Consider the following 19,258-nt stretch of genomic DNA (forward strand, 5'->3'; position numbering starts at 1 on the left):
TTTATTTCAACCCGAAAATTTGTTACCATTTTTAATAAAAATAAAAATTTCTAAAGATTTCAGATACGTGAAATCAAAATTTCAACAAAAAGGTTAATCTTGAACAAAAAACTTGAATTTTCAACGAAAAAATAATTTCATTTTAAATCAAAAACATTTGAACCCATAAAAATGACGAATTTTTAACGAAATAGTTAAATCCTCGACTAGTTGCATTTTTAAGCAAAAGATATTCACTTTTTCTACCAAGAAGATTAATTTTCTGCCAAAGAAAGACGAACCATCAATAAAATACATTAATTGTAAATTAAAAAATTACATTTTCAACCAAGAAATATTAATTCTAAACGAAAAATGTAATTCTTGATATTTTATCCAAAAAAGATTTTATTTCAAATAAAAAAAAAGTTGAGTTCGGCCCAAAAAGACGAGTTTTTACAGAAGTACATGATTGAATCATTAACCAAAACTTTTAAAAGTTTCTTTAAAAATGAATTTTCCAAAATGAACAATTATTTTAATTGTTCCCAGAAATTTTAAGAAAATATTTTTTTCTTGAAATCTTTTAAGATTCTTGAATAGCTTTGAATGTTGCATTTTTAAAACCTTTTCAAGTTTTAAATTATTTTTGTATCTTTTTAAAACTTGTACCACCCAATGCACACTAACTATTTGATGTTTTCAAGAAAAATTTGGTGCGTTGAATAAGGGGAAAATAGTGAGAAACATCCTGGAGACTTTTTGACCTTGATAAACGTCATTCCACGTCGTCCGTTCTGGGTCACGCTAAGAGCGAAAGTTAAAGTATTTCTTCTATAAAATTCGATAGAGCTACTAGTTTTTTTTTTTTTTTTTTTGAAAACTCTCTTTCAGAAAGGCATCGTTCCCCTTCATTTTAGATAACAGGAACTGAAGAAGCTATTGTACATCTTCATGGATGTAGTTAGAGTTCATTGCACTTTTGGTAGGAAAAAGATCGTCATTCTGAAGTCAAGAATGATGTCAAGATTTTTGCCACTATTTTTTTAGTACTAGGCACATAAAAACATGTATGCACCAACTTTGCCCCAAAAATAGCAACAAATAAATAAATGTATCACATGGGTATGCCAAACATAACGCTAATATATAAAAAATGACCTTGAAATGGTGATTTTCAAGGTCAAGGGTGCCTTCAGGATTTCTTTCACTATTTTTTTCGTACTCAGCGCATCAAAAAACATGGGCATGCCAAACTATAACGCTGAAATATCATAAAGTTTCTTTTTATATTGGCCTTTACATTGCGGACGGGGGTGGTCGATACATCGTACCACCTGTCAGGTCGGGAACTTGAAATGAGTTTTCTGTCGAAATTATGCATACATTTTTGGTCAAATGAAAACTCGATTTGAACGGAAATTTTCCCGTCCTCTAAAGGTTAAAATCTTTCACCTTCTTATTCGAAATTCAGAGAATCTTTTGGAATCTTCTTCGATTTTCTCTTAAAACAATTGTTTCAGTAAAAAAAATTTTTTTACGTATCCCAGGAATCTTGAAATATTTCAAAATAAAAAAAAATTCTTTTTCGAAATCACAAAAACTCTACATTTTGTTTTTAAATTTTTTGAAATCTTCTCGCGATTTAAATTATTTTCGAATATTTTCAAAAGTTCTAAGTGGCTTTTGAAATAATTCAGTTTTCTTAAAAAAATTTCTTAATATCTTCCAGATTTTTTTATCATGAAATAACTACTTATTTTGGAATTTTAATTTACAAAGTCGATGGCACAAAAAAGTTGTAATATTTATTAATAGATAAACAAGCTTTAAACAGCTACTGAAATAAATAAAATAAATATTAACACATTTTTGTTTTTTACAGTATTTTTTGCAATAAATAGACAATATACATTTTTTATGGATTGAAATGTTTATTTATTAAATTCGCATGTAAAATTATGCAATTATTATAATTTTAGCACTTGTTTTTTAAAAAAAAATGGTTTTTTCTTGAGTTTTCAAAGGGAGAGTTCAGCAATACAAACTGGGATTTTTAATTTGCACTATTTTCCTAAAGTTAACTTTTAAATTGCTAAAAATCGAAGAAAATTTAAAGTTGAATTTTGCGACAGTTACAATATAAATTGGCGAATTTCCTATATTTTTAATGGTTAAAAATTAAATTTTTTCAGGCGAAAAATATTAACACAATCCAAAATTGTTGAATGATTCTAAATCTTGTTCAAATTATAATGATTTTTATTGAAAAATATCAATTATCGATTAAAAACCCTAATGTAGCTAAAAGTTGTGAAAAATTATAAACCTTCTTTGAAATCTAATGAACTTCAAATAAAAATATAAATTTACAACAAAAAACACTAAAATATCAAAAATTGCCCAAGCTTGCAAGCTTTATTATTTCAAACAAAAATCATTGGATTTATTATTTTTCTTGAAAAAATACCGATGTCATATTAAACTCATTAAATATCCTAAACTTATTGAAAATTATAACTATTCATTGAAATATAACTTTTTTAAAATCCCAATCATTAGTTCTTTACCGACGAAAAACACTAACGTTACGAAAAAATTAATTGTTCCAAATTGAAAAACTTTATTAAGATTTAATTACTTTTGTTTAAAATAACTGACTACATGAAATCCCGTTAAAATAACCTTAAATTGTTCAAAAAATTAAAATCTTCTTTCAATTTAATTGAAAATAGCCAGCTCAACATAGAATTGTACAACAAAATTTGATCTTTTTTTTAATCTAATTATTTTTACTAAAAAATACAATTCTTTGACGAGAAACGCCAACATAGTCTAGAATTTGTTGATAAATTGTAAATCTTGTTCAAATTGAAATGATTTTCCTTTAAAAATACCTATTTCCTATGTAAAACCCCAACGCAACTCATAGTTGTTAATAAATTATGAATCTTTTTGAAAATCTAATGCATTTTTTATAAATATGTTAATATTCATTTATTTATTTATTTGGTTTACTCTTAATTTGTTGAGAAATTATAAATATTCCTTGACATCTAATATTTTTTTATTTAAAATACTAATAATTAACACAACATAACACAAAATTGTAAATATTGTTTAAAATCAAATTTAAAAACAAAAAACGAATTTCCAACAATAAGCACTAGCACAATGAAAATTCGTTAAAATATTTCTAATCTTGTTCAAATTATAATAATTTTGGTTTGAAAATACAACTTACGATGTAAAACGCCAGAGTGACCTAACACTGTTAAAAAATTGTGAACCTTCAAAATCTAATGAGTTTTGTTTAAAAATGTCTATTTCCGGTAAAAAAAAAGCTAATTAACCCGAAAAAATAGAATAATTACAAAGTTTGTCATCTTTGATATCTAATAACAAAAAATGTCGGTTTAACGTGCTAAGACAACCTAAAAATGTTGAAAATTGGGAACTCGATTTAAAAATGCAGATTTACGGTGAAAAAAATTAACACAGTCGAACATTTTTGAAAATTTTAATCCTTCGAAACTTTATGATTTCAGATTAAATTTTTTGTTCGAAAATACTAATTTACAGTGAAAAACAGTAACATAAAACATATCACATTTTTAATCATTTACTGAGTAATTTGAAAGTTTTTATTTAACCGTAAGAGTATTAAAAAGCACAAATGTTTTTCAACTCGCGTGAAGTTTTCTATGATTTTTCTTATTAAAAGGGATTCTATGGTATGTGGATTTAATTTTAAAATTTAAGATATATTTGATGTAATACCTGTGAACTCTATTTACGGATACAGATGTGTGCTTCTTTAAAGTTAAATGTTGTTGAACGAGTTCAGCAAGTTTTCCCTGCTGGGCCAACATGGAAAGAAAGGTGCAAATAAATTCGTCATAATTGTGCGTCCTTCTGCAATCATCAATCTGAAAAGATAAATTTTTTACAAATAAAATCAAAATTTAAGATTAAATCAAGCAAACAGAAAAATGTTCCTAAGGGATCTTCCATAAACTGAGTTATCAATTTCTTAAGAGCCAAAAACTACGGTCGGTAGAAGGTTAGGGGTGGGGGGCAGTGGACGTAATGTTAATTTTCCGGTTTTTAAAGAATATTTGTATTTCTGATGTTTTCAAGAAATTTCGCTTCTTTCTCGATTTTTTCGTTTAAATTTTTGTTTTGGTTCGTTGAAAGTTGTACTGCTTTATTAAAAATAAATTTTCGTTGTAAAGATTCATAATTTTAGTTGAAAATTCATCCTTAGAGTGGAAAATTAAATCCATTTTTTTACTGACGATAAACCTTTTCCATTATTGCTGGAAAATTTATATTTCTAATTGAAACATGATCTTTTCTATGTGAAAATTCAATTATTTGGTTGAAGTTGATGTATTTTGTTGAGGATTCCACTATTTTGTTAAAAACTGGTCTTCTTTGATTGAATTAAATCGTGTTTTATTTCAAATTAAAATATTTTTTGTTGGAATACGAAGTATTACAGGTTTCGTTGAGAATTCACATTTTCGGTTTAAAAATGGAACAATGATAATAATTCAATAATAACTTGGTAAATTTGAAAATTCCTTTCATGTTTCAGACTTCACAACCTTTCCCATATTCCCCTCTTTTCTGATTTTTAAAGAATATCTATTTTTCTCACGTTTTCAAGGAATTTCGCCTTTTTCTCGACTTTTCGTTTTGGTTAAAAACTACTATTTGTTTGAAAATTTACTTTTTTTTGAAAATGCAACTACTTTGTTAAAACCTCATCTAATTGGATCAAAAAATTAACAGCTTGGCTCTAAGATGCACTGCTTTGTTACAAATAAATTTTCGTTGTGAAGATTCAACATTTTAGTTGAAAATTCATCCTTAGAGTGAAAAATTTAATCCATTTTTTTAACATAAAATTAAGCCTATTTTATTATTGGTCGAAGAATTACATTTTTAATTGAAAAATCATCTTTTCTATTTAAAAACACAATTATTTGGTTGAAAATTCATACATTTTGTTGAGGATTCAATTATTTTGTTAAAAAATTGCCTTCTTTAGTTGAATTAACGGTTTTTTAATTCAAATTTTAAAAAACCTTTGTTGAAATATAATGTACTGCAGGTTTCGTTGAGAATTCATATTTTCGGTCAAAAACTGAACTAAAAATTCGTCTTTTCGGCTTGAAAATTCAATTGTTTTTCAGAAAATATTTGGGTCAAAAATGCAATTATTTGTTACAAATTAAACTATTCATTTGAAAAAGTACCTACTTCGCGGAAAATGAACAATTTTATCAAAAATTCAGGGTTTTAAATTCACTTTTTTAAGTGAAAATTTATCCATACATAAAATATGAAATAATAAATCTTTCGTTGAGGAAACGGTTGATATAGATTTCGTTGAGATCAACGGTGTCGTTGATTGGGGGGGGGGGGGCTAAGATTAGCAACGAGGGTATAAAAATGATGCAAAATTGGTAACATAGTTTTTAGATGTCCCCTAATATTGCCATATTTCCAAAAATATTTTAGATAATAGAAAAGACTCTACCTTGTATTTATTTCTTTTATCATTTTCATCTTTTAAACTAGTCTCGCAAATGGAAATCTCATGCTCCAGGTTTTTAAGCAATGCCAGAAGATCTTTGGGAGCAAAAGTGTGTGGTTCGAAAAGTTCTGGATACTTGGAGCACAATTTCGGGTCAATTTTTTCAACTTTCTTTTCCTCGGTCACTGTGTCTCCATTACTAGTTTTGACTCTTGCATGTGGTATCCTAACTTCTCCGGATAGGCACACTTTCTTGTGTAAATGTCCACTGTCAGAGACTAATCTTTTTCCATTAATGTTGATACTACCCAAGGAGCGACCTATTCGTTGGAAATAAAAATTTAGAAGAAAAAAAACAAAAAACTGGATCTTCATTTATTTTAAATTTACTTTTAAGAAGAATATTTGTTTTTTCTCCGCCACTTAAAACTTAAACTTTAATGACTTTAAAAATATACATTCCGAAGCAAATTGTGTTTAAAAATATTTGAAATATTTTCCAATTTAGTAAACTACAAAACTTAGAGTTATAAGTTCTTTTGAATGAAGGAGATTTTTACATTTTTTCTACAAGTTTTAAACTTGTAATATGACTTTTTTAGATATGCATTTTTCGAACATTTAGATATTTCTTAAATTAGGAACGCTAGGAATTTTCATTAATTAAAAATACTAATGTATGTAAAATTATTAAACTAATTTAATTAATAATTAAGACACTATACGTGTTCATAAATTAAAATTAATTATTTTTTTGTGTATTTTTGCTCGCACGCTTAAATTCAAAAATATTTAGTTTAAAATTTTTTAATTTTCGCAGGTTTCTAATTTAAAACATCACAATGTTGTAGTTTCAAGTTCAAATATTAAAAATGTCAAGACAATTTAACCATTACATCTTTCAACATTTCGTATTAAAAACCTTGATACTCAGTTGAAATTTCTAAAAATATTTTTTCAAATTGAAACACTTGATAGTTGTACAATTTTCACTTTTTCCATTCATAAGTTTTAAAATTAAAATAGAAATGGTTAAATTTAAAAAAGTATAATTAACAGTTGTAAAATTGTTAATTTTGAAACGATTTAAATTTTTGAATTAAATTTAAATGAAATTAATTAAATTAAATTAATTAACTAAATTTTTGAGAGGTTGAGTATAAAAAACGTTTAATATCACAATTCTTAGTAATTAAAATTTTTTAGTCTAACATGGAGTTTGAATTCGTTTAATTCAGAACGTTCCGCAGTATAATATTTTTTTATTTTTAATATTTTCCATTTCAAATTAGTTTTTATTTTGCACGTTTTTTCTAAATAATTCAATTTTAAAGGTATATAATTAAACATTTTTTCCATTTTCAGCTGTAAAAATGACGGTGAATTTATTTTCTGAAATAAGAAAAATTTGTCCTATCAATTTTAATGTTAAATTACAATTTTTGTACGTAATAACTATTTAAATTTCTAGAATTTCTCAAGCTTCGACTTTGAAACGCTTAATTTAGTTTTAAATTTTCAAATGTCTAACTTTATTCGCTACGAATTGAAAATGATTTAAATTAAAAAGTTTTTTGTTGTAATTATTCAGTTTTGATAACATTTTGAATTAGAAATAATACAATCTTAGTTTCTTTGAATTTAAAATGATCGAATTTTTTAAATTCTAATATGAAAATACTCCAATTTTAACCTTTTATAATATTGTCATATATTCAAATCTTTAATCTAAAATCATTCAGTTTCGTGATTCTTTAATTCCAAATCAAATTATTCAACATTGAACGGTTAGAATTTAAAGCGATTGAATTTCCACTCAATTCTAAGAAAATTGACATTTTTTCAAAATTTTAGTCTGCAATTTTTCAATTTTGAGAGATTTTAATTCAAAAATTTTAATTTGCATACAATTTAAATTTCTAATTATTTCATTTTAAATGTTTTTATTATGAAATGATACAAGGTCAATTTCTTTTTATTCAATTCCAAATATGGTCCCTTTTTTCAAAATTTTACCTAATATAAAACTGTTTGATTTGGAATGTTTTTAATTCAATATCTCTCATATGGTTTTTTTATTTTTTATTTAAAAAGCTTTAAAGCTACAATTATTAATTATTGATTCAAACAAATTTTAAACGTTATATTTATAAATGTGTTTAAAAAAATATGTTTATTGTAAATAAATAAAAACCCAGAAACATGAACGGGCGTATCCTGCCAGTATTTGAATCAGAATAATAATTTAATTGTGTGTTTCGTCTATTTGGTATACGAAATATTTGATCTCCGGTTTTTAATATTTTGTTTCATAAAATTATATTTTGTGTAGACAAAATATTAAACAATATTTTTATGTACAATGTTTCAGAGTAAAGGAGTTATACATTTTTTTATTTTGAAGATATAATCAATGCTATATGCATAGGCAGTATCAAATATATATTAAATTACTGTACAATATAAAATTATTTTAAAAAATTATCTTTTTTTTAAAGCTACAAGTTTGGAACTGTAATTAATTATAAAGATTCCAAATATTTAAGCTGCTGAATATTACTAACTAGAAATGAATTTTTTTATCAAATAGATCATGGAATACCTACAATAACACTTTAGTAATAAAAAGTTATCTTTCGACATTTTTTTATTAATTTTTTCTCTACGCATATATATATATTGTACATAAAAATGGTATTCTTAAAATAGATAATTATTGTAAATGTCCATTAACAAAAGTACTTACTCAAGCCTGCTTCGTTTTTTTCATCGCCAGCAACACGAATTACAACAAACTTCTTAAAATCCTTTGTGGAAGTTGGACTGCTCTGCCCAGAGTTCCAGCCCCAAGCTAAAAAAAAGAAATAGTTTCAGTTCATCGATATGTATTTTTTGCAACCATTTTACAGACAGTTACAACATTTAATTTTAAATCAAGTATAGTTCAAAATCTTACGATTTTAAAAAGAATGTTAGATAATTTATTAATTTGTTCATATAACTGTTAAGTAATTTAATATTATTATAAACATTTTCATAAAAATATCTCCTCAATAAAATAATGGTTTTAATTGATTTCATCGATTATGTCATCCATACAAGAAATATAACAAAAAATAGGTTCTTACCTAGTTTAATTATCTAAATGAAAACCGAAAAAATTTTCCCAGAACGTTTACAAGTGTTAATTGAAAATAAAGTGTTAAAAAACGTTACTTCAAAAGGATTTAAAGGAAATATTTTTAAAAATCATTTATAAGATATTCCAAATAGACATTATTAACTGAATATTTTAAAATTAATAAGCTCACAATTTTATAAATTCAATGCGTAAAAAATTAAAAACAAATTAAAAAGAGTTTCAATTCAAAACTGAAAATTATTAAATTTTTAACTATTTATCTACGTTAATTAGCCTGAAAATAAAATTATTTTTTTTAATAACCTCTATTTTAAAAGTGTTTAGTTTGAAATTCTTCTCATTTGAAAATTGGCTAATTTTAAAAAGACATCAAATTTCAATTTACTAAACTTTGCATCAATTTAAATACTACTTTTAGGCTTCGGACTCCCTTCAGAAATAAAAAATAGCGTAAATAGTATCAACAATTTAAAAATAAAAAAATATTGCCATACAATTTTTTAATTATTAATTTATGTAATAATAAATTAAATGTGTAAAGTTCGCATTTAAAAGTGTATAAAACAAAATAAAAAAGTATGAAATGGGAAACTAACTTTATGTTTTAAGCAAAATTCACAGCCTTCTACGATAATAAAATTAGTTTTTCTCAACACTTGTCTGTCATTTTATTGTTTTTGGTCAAAAATAATTGGTATTTTTAATCAATATTATTAGAATTCAAAGAATATATACAATTTTCAATAACGTTAGGTAACATTAGTGTGATTTGTAATTTTAGAAAAAGAATCATTAGATTTAAATCCAATAATTCTTGTTCAAAATACTAAAATTTATCAACTTGCATAATTTCGGATTGTGTTAGTGTTTGTGGTCGGAAATTGATATTTTTAATTAAAAATAATATATTCTGAATAAGATTTAAAACTTTTTAACAATTTTAGCTTATTTTCGCATTTTAAATCGAAAATTTATTTTTCTAAACAAAAAATCATTGATTTAAAATCTGTTAACAATTTTGGATCGTGTTAGTATTTTTGTTGGAAACTGGTACTCGTATTTAAAAAATATTGTCCTTGCTTTTCATTTATATTATATTAGATAAATAGATACTATGATATTAACAAACTTTGTCGTAATATTATTCTATATTTTATTTAAGAAAAGCTCGACGCAACTAACAAAGAGTCTAAATGTCAAACCATTTTCAGTGCGGATAGCACTTGGATGGGTGACCAGCTGCGAAGTACAACCGGATTGTGTATTCGCTGAACTCGGATGTAGTTTTCTGTAGTTTTCCTCTTCCCTGGCCACACTTCCAGGCAAATGCAAGTATGAACTTCTAATACAGCTGAATGCAGCTGCGAGTTATCACTGGTTGTGATTAAATTCATACGGTGATTCTTAGCCCACCTTAGTAAAAGAAAAACTTTCGCAGGCCTATACCCAGTGAAGTGAAGTTGTCTGGCGATACATATACTCAGCTTAAAGGACTTCCATGATACTTTAGCAGCAAGGACGAGGTTTTAAAAATAAAAAAAGGCACAATACGATATGCTTTAACCGTGATGTTAAAGCACTTTAATGGGCCAGCCTCACAAGACAACAAAACAGGAAAAAAATAATCACCCGCACAGCGCGCGTGTTTGTTTTTTAATAAAATGAAATAATGTGCAAGCTTTCCCTAACACCTGATGAGTGAAAGCTTTTCAGCCAAAATGCTCTCCTTTAGAAAGAGGCTAAGATAACTGTAAATAAGTGTCAATAATGAAATACTTAACTGGTGTAAATAGAAATGCCGTCTTCAAGACTTGAGAAAAGTACATAAAGAAAATTAGCAGAACTAAATGCTTCAGTTCGTTATTAGCTATCGTCAACGGCACAATGTTTCGACCTGAAATTCCCTTTTATTTTTTCATGTTCGTTCTTGTAAGTGCAACCGCTTCGAAATGCCCAGAATCACGGAAACCTCACCCTACAAACTGTTTTATGTTTTATAATTGTGTCAATTTACCAGGAGGTGGATACGTTTGGGTGCCATACAAATGCACTGAAGGATTGGTAAGCACAACTTAATTTACGAAGAGTTGAAAATCACTTAAATTCCAAGTCAGACAGAGTGGCCGCAAAACATTGTTTACAAAATTCCCGGACTTTTTCCTAGACTCATTTTTTATTTCCCTTGACCATTGATATTCTAATTTCATAACACATTCAATATAGAATATTTTATAAATGGAATACAGCAAATTTAAATTTAAATGTATATATTTTTAATATACTCTTCTCAGGAATGTCAAAGACTAATTTACATAAAAATTGTGAGTGACCTATTAAAAAAAAATCTGCGCGCGACTCCCTTCGCTCGCAAGTTTGAACGCGCCTAAGGCGCGTGACTGTTGGTTCTCGCGCTTTGCGCTCGATCTTTGTGCATAGACTTTTTAATTAATTATTGTTCCGTTTTAAAAAAATGCGCATTCTTTAAACAAAATTTTGTTATTAAACATTTTATTGCAAATTTGCCGTTTTTCCATAAACTGGATTTGCTCATTTCCAATGATTTTTTATGACTTAAACTTTACACATAGGTCTACTGAGCAGTCTTACCGTTTTTTAACTTCTAAATTATGTATATATATGTTTTTTTTTTAATTCATTTATATATTTGAGAATCCTTGAAATACTGTGAAATTGTTGCATGAAAAAAATGTCAATTTTTGAGTTTTCAAGCAAATTCAAAAAGTTGTTATGAGAATCTTGTAGAGCATTTAGAAATCAACTTTTTCTTCTCCTGCCTTTTTTCATATCGTCCGTTATTTGGCTTGAAAGGTTCATTTTCGTGTGTTTTTTGGAATCTTGTAAATACTTTAACTCTAGTAATTTTTAGTTTTATGAAAAAAGTCATTAGGATAAATTGTTCGAATTTTTGAATACTATGAATAACCGTACAGAGAATTTTTTAATTTTGAAAAAAGTGGTCTCAACAATGTTCAAAATGTGCCCACTTTTTGAATTTTTATCCAAAATGGTTAGCTAACGAACTTGACCTTTAGTTTAGGACACTAAAAGAGTATACCAGAGGCCAATCTGATATAATGTTTTGTTCAAAATTTATCGTGCTCACAGACAGGTAGACAGACAGAAAGACACTTTCGTAAGAACCTATTTTTGGATTCAGGGGGTTTCAAAACGTGGACATTTGACAAAAACTGGGGGGGGGGGGTCCAACTTTACACAAATCTAATACCTTCTCTGATGAGAATGTAAAAATAACTCATTTCAATAAATTCATTAGACTTTAAAATAATTCAAGTTACATTCCAAAAAATGTATATGAATTGAAAACAATTAAAAAGTACTTGAAGAAATGTCGAAGCATAAAAAATGTCTAAAAATAACTTTAAAAATATACAAACCCCCATTGGATTGAGTACATTTTAGTGAATTTAAAATAATTCCAAATTAATAAAAATAAATTGCAAAGAATATTTGAAACTCTTTAAATAAATTTTAATCTTAAGGGCATGTGACACAGCCAAATACCTATATTACCGACCTCACTTTATCAGCTCACTGAATATTTTTTTGGACCTAAGAACTTTTTTTGTAAATAAAATATTGAGCTGAAACTTTTTAAAATATATTAGACTACAATAAAGTACATTTAGGTACTGCCTTTTGGCAGGAACTTTACTGAAAATTATTTAATCTTTTTTCTGAACCTCGACATGTTTTGAACGTTCGAACTTTTTTTATACATAAAAGATCGGTCTCAAACTTTGAGAAATGCAAGAGCCGAAAGAAAACTACGTTAAAGTACAAAGCTTAATAATAAAGTATGTAAAAAAAAAATTGAACAAGCAATTCCAACGGTATCAGCCGGTAACGTTGTACAAGAAAATACGAACTCTCTAGAGCCTCGTCTAGTGGCCGCCAGGTCTCGTATTTTCGTGTACAACGTTACCGGCTGATGCCGTTGGAATTGATTGTTTAAATATATTGTTTTTACATCTTTTATTATTAAGCTTTGTACTTAAACGTAGTTTTCTTTCGGCTCTTGCATTTCTCAAAGTTTGAGACCGATATTTTATGTATAAAAAAAGTTCGAACGTTCAAAAAATTTTGAGGTTTAGAAAAAAGATGAAATAATTTTCAGTGAAATTCCTACGAAAATGCAGTACCCAAACATACTTTATTGTACTCTACCATAATACATTTCCCAAAATTTCAGCTCAAAATTTTATTTACAAAAAAAGTTTTTAGGTTCAAAAAACCATCCAGTGAACTGAAAAAGTGTGGTCGGTAATATAGGTATTTAGCTGTGTCACATGCCCTTAAAATCTAATCTTTAATTGAAAATCTACAAAAGCCCTCACTTCTTGTGAACGAAGACTGAAATCTAATGATATTTTCTTAAATCCTGGAAATTTTATTAAAATACCTTGAGAGCTTTTAAAATTCCTGAAAATTAATTAAATTTTAGAAATCTTATAAATTCCGTATAAATTTGTAAACCCCTTAAAGTTATTAAGATCCGTGGACATTTCTTGAACATTTTTAATCTCTTAAAAATGCTTTAGAATCTTTTAAATTACCCTAAAATATTTCAAATCCTTCGAAATATTGTGAAATCCGTGGAAACATTTTGAAATCGCCTGAACTTTTTTAAAGCTGTTGAAAATTCCTTGAAAGTTTTCAAAATACCATAAAAGATTTGAATTCCTCTGCAATCCCTTTAAATGAGTTAAATCTTTTAAAACCCCCAACAATCTTTCAAACCTTTCAATATCCTTTGAAATCAATTGAAAATTGCTTAGAAACTTTTTAAATTTCCTAAAATATTTAAAATCCTTCAAAATCTTTTGAAATCTCTTAAAATACCCTAAAATATTTTAAATCCCTTACAACTTGATAAAGCTCTTCAAAATTCCTTGGGATTTTTATACATCCTAAAATCTTTAAATTCCTTTGCAACTTATTCAAATTATTGAAATATATCCAAAATTTTGTGGAAATTTTTAAATACCCTAAAATATTTCAAAAGAACTCAAGAAAATTCAGAAACAGGTATAGACCTGACTTTTTCCTGATCTGCGGCCACCCTGTTATAATATGAGAAAAATCTACATAATTATTTCCTTTATGCAGGTATTTGAATCGTATGTACAAACGTGTGTTCTTCCAAGTGAAACTTGGTCTTGCAACTCGATTTACACTGAATCCACTGTAGTTAGAAAGAAACATGAAGCTGCTGAAGTGACTAAAGTGTATCTTGACATTAATTCAGATCCTTTGAATCTAAGCGAAATGGTCGATTCTTCACACTTCCTTGATTCGTCAACCGATGGAGAACCTACTGAAGAAACGACGCCATACTCATTGAACGATGAGCCTTTATCGAATTATGCAACCCAAAATGAAAGCAACGATTTTATCAAGAAAAAAAGTGAAAATTCGGTAGATGATGAATCCAGCGAAAAGGATTCTTTCCCTCGATTTGAAAACAAGACTCTTCTTATAAGCAGTGTGACTTGGCTTGATAGAATCATCGACAAATTGCTGATACATCAAAGTCTAAATATCCTCTCTGATGAAACTTTCTTAGTAACAAATTCTGAATTAAAATCTGGAATTAAAACTGAATATCCTACAACATATAAAACCAACGCAGAAGATGCTTTACATAATCACTTCGTGACAAATTATATAATTAGAAATAATTTTGAGAATGAACATGCAAGTTTAAGCAATAAAGAAACCAAAAGAAGAAGGGATTCAACAAAGTATGAACAATTGGAAACTACAACTTCGAAAAGTGAAGTAGAATCGACTGATAAAAGTCTTTTCATTCAATTGATCAATGAATCCAAACCTAGTTCAAGTATAATTTCCATAAAGAATAATCTCGGTAATAAACAATATCTCACGATGGCGAAATACGAGTTTTTAAAAGACAAATTCAATCCAGACACAGTGGACATCATTCCTTGTTTTTCAGGAGTACGTCTTGCAAATAATACCGACTGCACGAAATATTACATCTGTGAAGCAAAAACTGCGAGCGTCGGGGAATTTTCTTGTCCGTCATACACTGCGTTTAATGAAGTGTCGAAAATATGCGACACGCAAACGTATTCTCTTTGCAAGAAAATTAAAAATGAGAATTCGGAGTTAAATTCTGATTTCGAGGAAGTAAAAACTGAAAATGTAAGACTGAAAAAAAGTCTTTGTCAGATGGTAGGCAAAATTGCTGATCCAAGTTCACTTTCTCATTATTATTTGTGTTATTCGAATAGCGGGAAGAATGCGAATATCGAATCTATGCGAATGATGTGTCCGAATAATTTAATATTTTGTGCTGAAAAAAAAGTCTGTGCCACGGAACAGTTTTGTACAAAGTACAATTTCAAGTAGTATCATTTCATTGAGGAAGAAATGTTCAGAGCCTAAAATATTCCAAATTACAAGAAACACATGTTTCAACGGTCTTGCGAAATTTCTTTTTCAAATTCCCGGATTTCGCAACTCAATATTATTTTTAAATGTACTAAACGATACTAGAATAGTTTAAAAATTAATATTTATTTATCAGGATCAGCCCGATTTTACCCAGATTACTGGTTTAGGAAAAGTTTTAAAAATAAATTATTGAACAAAATTCCACCTTACATGCGTTGTTTAAAAATAGTATAAAAATTACTCAAATAAACAGTAACATGAATCAGAAGTAAAATTTGAAGAAAGAAACTTCTAATTTAAAATGGGCCAGAACAAATAAAAACTTTGATATTCATAAATACATGACAAAAATTGATTAGATAAATGCATTCATTCGACCTTTTTGAATTTTGAATTTTTTACCCTAAAACTAATCATTTTAAAACATGATGGTCGCTGGACCTGGGAATGACAGAAAATTTTTTAAGCCCGCAACAACCGGAAAATTCATTTTACAAAACGATTCTGAATCTGTTCAAAATTAAACAATTTACAGATTTAAACAATAAAAATTTAACTGTTTCAATTAAAAAGTTATACAAATGTAAACGTCCAATGGGACTTTTCTAAACTACTTTCAACTTTAAAATAATTTCAAATTAACAGATTCATAATTACACCCTATTATTCAATTTTGAATTTTACCTTCAAATTTTGCTTCAGTCTAAATATTCAATTTTTAACCTTTGCAAGAAAATTTTTTTAATTAACGAAAGGAATTTTTTCAATATTTGGCAGTACTTGACTGTTAATAGTCTAAAATTTTATCATTATAGCATTATAATTTATAGTATAGCGTATTATTGTTAATTTTTTATTTAATTTTATTACCACAGATTTCCCGGATCTGCTCACGAATTTCTGACATTTTCCCGCATTTTTAAAGGTGCAAAAAATTCCCGGATTTACCGAGTCTCTGAACACCCTGCAAGAAGCAAAAAAAATAACATTTTTCAACTGTATCGATAGATAACAGGCTTCACAGGCCAAAATTCTCTAAAAGCTGGAGAGACAAAGTGATTTTTCTCAAAAACAGTGGAATAAAATTCTTTTAAATAAAATTAAAGTGGTTACCATATTTAGTTCTTATCAAGGCATTTTAAACTCCAAAAAAATAAACTAAATTCAAGTAAAATTTTTTTTTTAATTTTTAATGTTTACAACAATATGATTTAGTAACAAATATGAAACAATTTTCAGCGGTTTTTCATTTCTGTATAAGATGAATACAAATTATATTATATATCCAGAGTAAATGTAGTTAAATTAATCTGTATTGTCTGTTACATTCTTTAACAGTTTATAATGCCCTGATAAGGAATTTTCAACCAAAAAAGTTTTTGGAGACAAGAAGGAAAGTAAATTTCATCCAAATTGTTAAATTTTTAGTCAAAAAACGTTTTTTTTAACGGGAATTTTTAAACTGAAAATATGAATTTTGAACAAATAATATATTTTTCAACAAAAAGATGAATTTTAAACAATACAGTTGTATTTTTACCCAAAAATAATTAACTTTTACCCAAAAATATTTGGATTTTCTTATTGGGTTCTATGAAATCAGTTCGAAATTAAGTAAAAAAACGAGAAGAGGGGGGAAAGAGGTGAATGACAGTGAAGCCTGTGATAAATAAGAATTTTTGATTGTTTATAGACTAAAGAATAGTAGTTTAAATAATCATTGACGTTCATTTATAATATGCACGAAGCAGTATAAGGAGACCCCACTCCCGGAAAACTTGGACGCGTGAATTCAGATTTGATTAGTTTGCATCGTTCGTAGCGCCTCTTGTGGAAAAATATGAAACCAAGAACATTTTCAAAATTATCTGACTTTTCCTTGAATAATTTTTTATTTCAAATCATTAATATTCAAATACTAGCATTTTAATCTTGTAAAACTGTTAACATAGAATATTTTATAAACGGAATAAAACAGTATTTCATATACGAATTTACAATTTTCAAATATATTAATTTACTTCAAACAAAAAAAATGTCTTTTCTACTGTAAAAGATGACTTTTTAACAAAATACTTGAATTTTCAATCAAAGAATTCAATTTTTAACATAATATTTGAATATTCAACCTAAAACAACAAATTCCTTTCGAAAAAGTGTCATAGTTTATATTTCAATCGAATAAGAAATAAAAGTTTATCTAAATTATTGAACCCTCAAGCCAGAAGATAAATTTTCTCTACAAAAATTGAATTTTCAAACAAAAAATATGACTTCAGCAAAAAATTAATTTTCCACGAAACTGATTCATTTCTACACAACAAAAATTAAATATAAAACAAAAAAATTATTGTTTTACCACAAAAGGCGAATTTTCAACTAAAAAAGATCGATCTTAAAAAAACAGAAAAGTTATATTTTCTGTTAAAAAATGGATTTTAAACAAAACAACAAGTATTTTCGACTAAACAGTTAAATTATCAAACAAAGACATAAGCGTTCAAAAAAAGTTTTAACAATGTAGTTTAACTTTTACCCAATTAGTTTAATTTCCAATCCAAAAGGATTACTTTCGTCAAAATAATTAAAATTTGAACCAAACAGAAGACTTTTCAACTAAAAATATGAATCATAAACAAAAAAAGTGATTTCTTAACAAAGTGATTCAACCAAATCCTTTAAACAAATTATTTGAATGCTCAAGCATAGAAGAATGATTTTAAACCAAAATGATGCATTTACATTTAACAAAATTAAGCTTCTTCTAAAACTGATCAAGTTTTAAATCAAAAAGACAAATTAACAAAAAAATAGTTGAATTTTCTGTTGAAAGAGATTTCAGTTGAATTTTTACAATCAACATATAAATTTCTAAACATGAAATAAGTTTATACGAAAAAATAATCAATTTTCCATCAAAGTAGACGAATTTTTAACCAAATAGTTGCATTTTTAGCAAAAAAGATTAAATTTATCTTAAAGCAGAAGAATTTTTAATTACAAAACAATAAGTTGAGTTTTCATCCCAAAAAGATTCCAGTTCGCTCTGCAAGATTGAAATTTGATTTTTTTAACAAAAAAGAAATAAGTTTCTACGAAAGAAATTGAATTTTTAATCCAAAAATACTAGTTTTTTAACCGAAAGGGATGAATTAAAAAAAAATGGTTCAATTCTCTCAATAGTTTCATTTTTATTAGAAAAAAAATAATTTAATTTTGTATTAAAACAGATGAATTTGTAATAAAAAAAAGACCAATTTTTTTATAAGTGAAACTTTCATCCAGAAAATATTTCAGTTCATTTTTCTACTCCAAAATATAAATTTTAAACAAAAGTACATTTTTTACAAAATATTATGACTTTTTAACCAAATTTGTGAATTTTCAACCAAACAGTTGCATTTTTATCCAAAAAAGAAGTCATTTCTGTTAAAGCAGGTGAATTTCAAAATCAAAAAGACAAACTTTCAAAAAAAGAGGAATTTTCAACCGAAAAGTTGAATTTTTATTTAAAAAGGACGGAATTTATTCTAAAACAGATGAATTAAACAAAAACAAAACTTTTAAAAAATTAGTTAAATTTCCATCCAAAGTAGATTGCAGTTCACTTTCTAAAACAAAATCATTAAGATAAGAGCCGTAAGAAATTTGCAATCAAAATGGATGTCGTTTTAAGAAAATTATTAAATTTTCAACCAAAGAATAACATTTATAACTAAAAGGATAATCTTCAGAAGAAAATTGTTGCGAATTTTCCAAATTTTAATCTGAAAGCATTTCATGTTTAAAGTTTTAAACTTGTCATATTCTCGAAATTTAAACTATTAACCTATTTCGATTCGAGATTAAACTATTAAATTCGAGATTCTTTAATTCCAAATAATATTGCTCAAATTTAAACGCTTTGAATTAGAAATGATAAAATTCCAACTCCTTTCTAATAAAATTGTCCATTAAAAAAAATTGTAGTCTGAACATTTTTAAATTGAAACGGTTTAAATTAGAAATAATACAGTTTTAATTCCTTTTGATTTTAAATCATCGAATTTTCAAAATTGCGTTTGGAAAATTTTTCATTTTTAACGTTTTGTACCTATTCTATTTTCGAATTTTGCTTAGAATCTTAAATAATT

General features: G+C 26.6%; 1 protein-coding gene across 1 annotated transcript in view; it reads right to left on the reverse strand.

Moving 5' to 3' along the window:
- Window positions 1-19,258, reverse strand: part of LOC117175659 (ubiquitin carboxyl-terminal hydrolase calypso) — a 33,314-nt gene that overhangs the window by 764 nt on the left and 13,292 nt on the right. Inside the window, exons 5-7 of the mRNA XM_033365381.1 lie at window positions 8,271-8,375; window positions 5,528-5,844; window positions 3,760-3,908 (exon numbers count right to left, since the gene is read on the reverse strand). Of these exons, the coding sequence (XP_033221272.1) occupies window positions 3,760-3,908; window positions 5,528-5,844; window positions 8,271-8,375 (571 nt within the window). The remainder of the gene's footprint in view (window positions 1-3,759; window positions 3,909-5,527; window positions 5,845-8,270; window positions 8,376-19,258) is intronic.

The sequence above is a fragment of the Belonocnema kinseyi genome, chromosome 6, assembly GCF_010883055.1.
Source record: "Belonocnema kinseyi isolate 2016_QV_RU_SX_M_011 chromosome 6, B_treatae_v1, whole genome shotgun sequence".
In the NCBI taxonomy this organism is placed as follows: Eukaryota; Metazoa; Arthropoda; class Insecta; order Hymenoptera; family Cynipidae; genus Belonocnema; species Belonocnema kinseyi.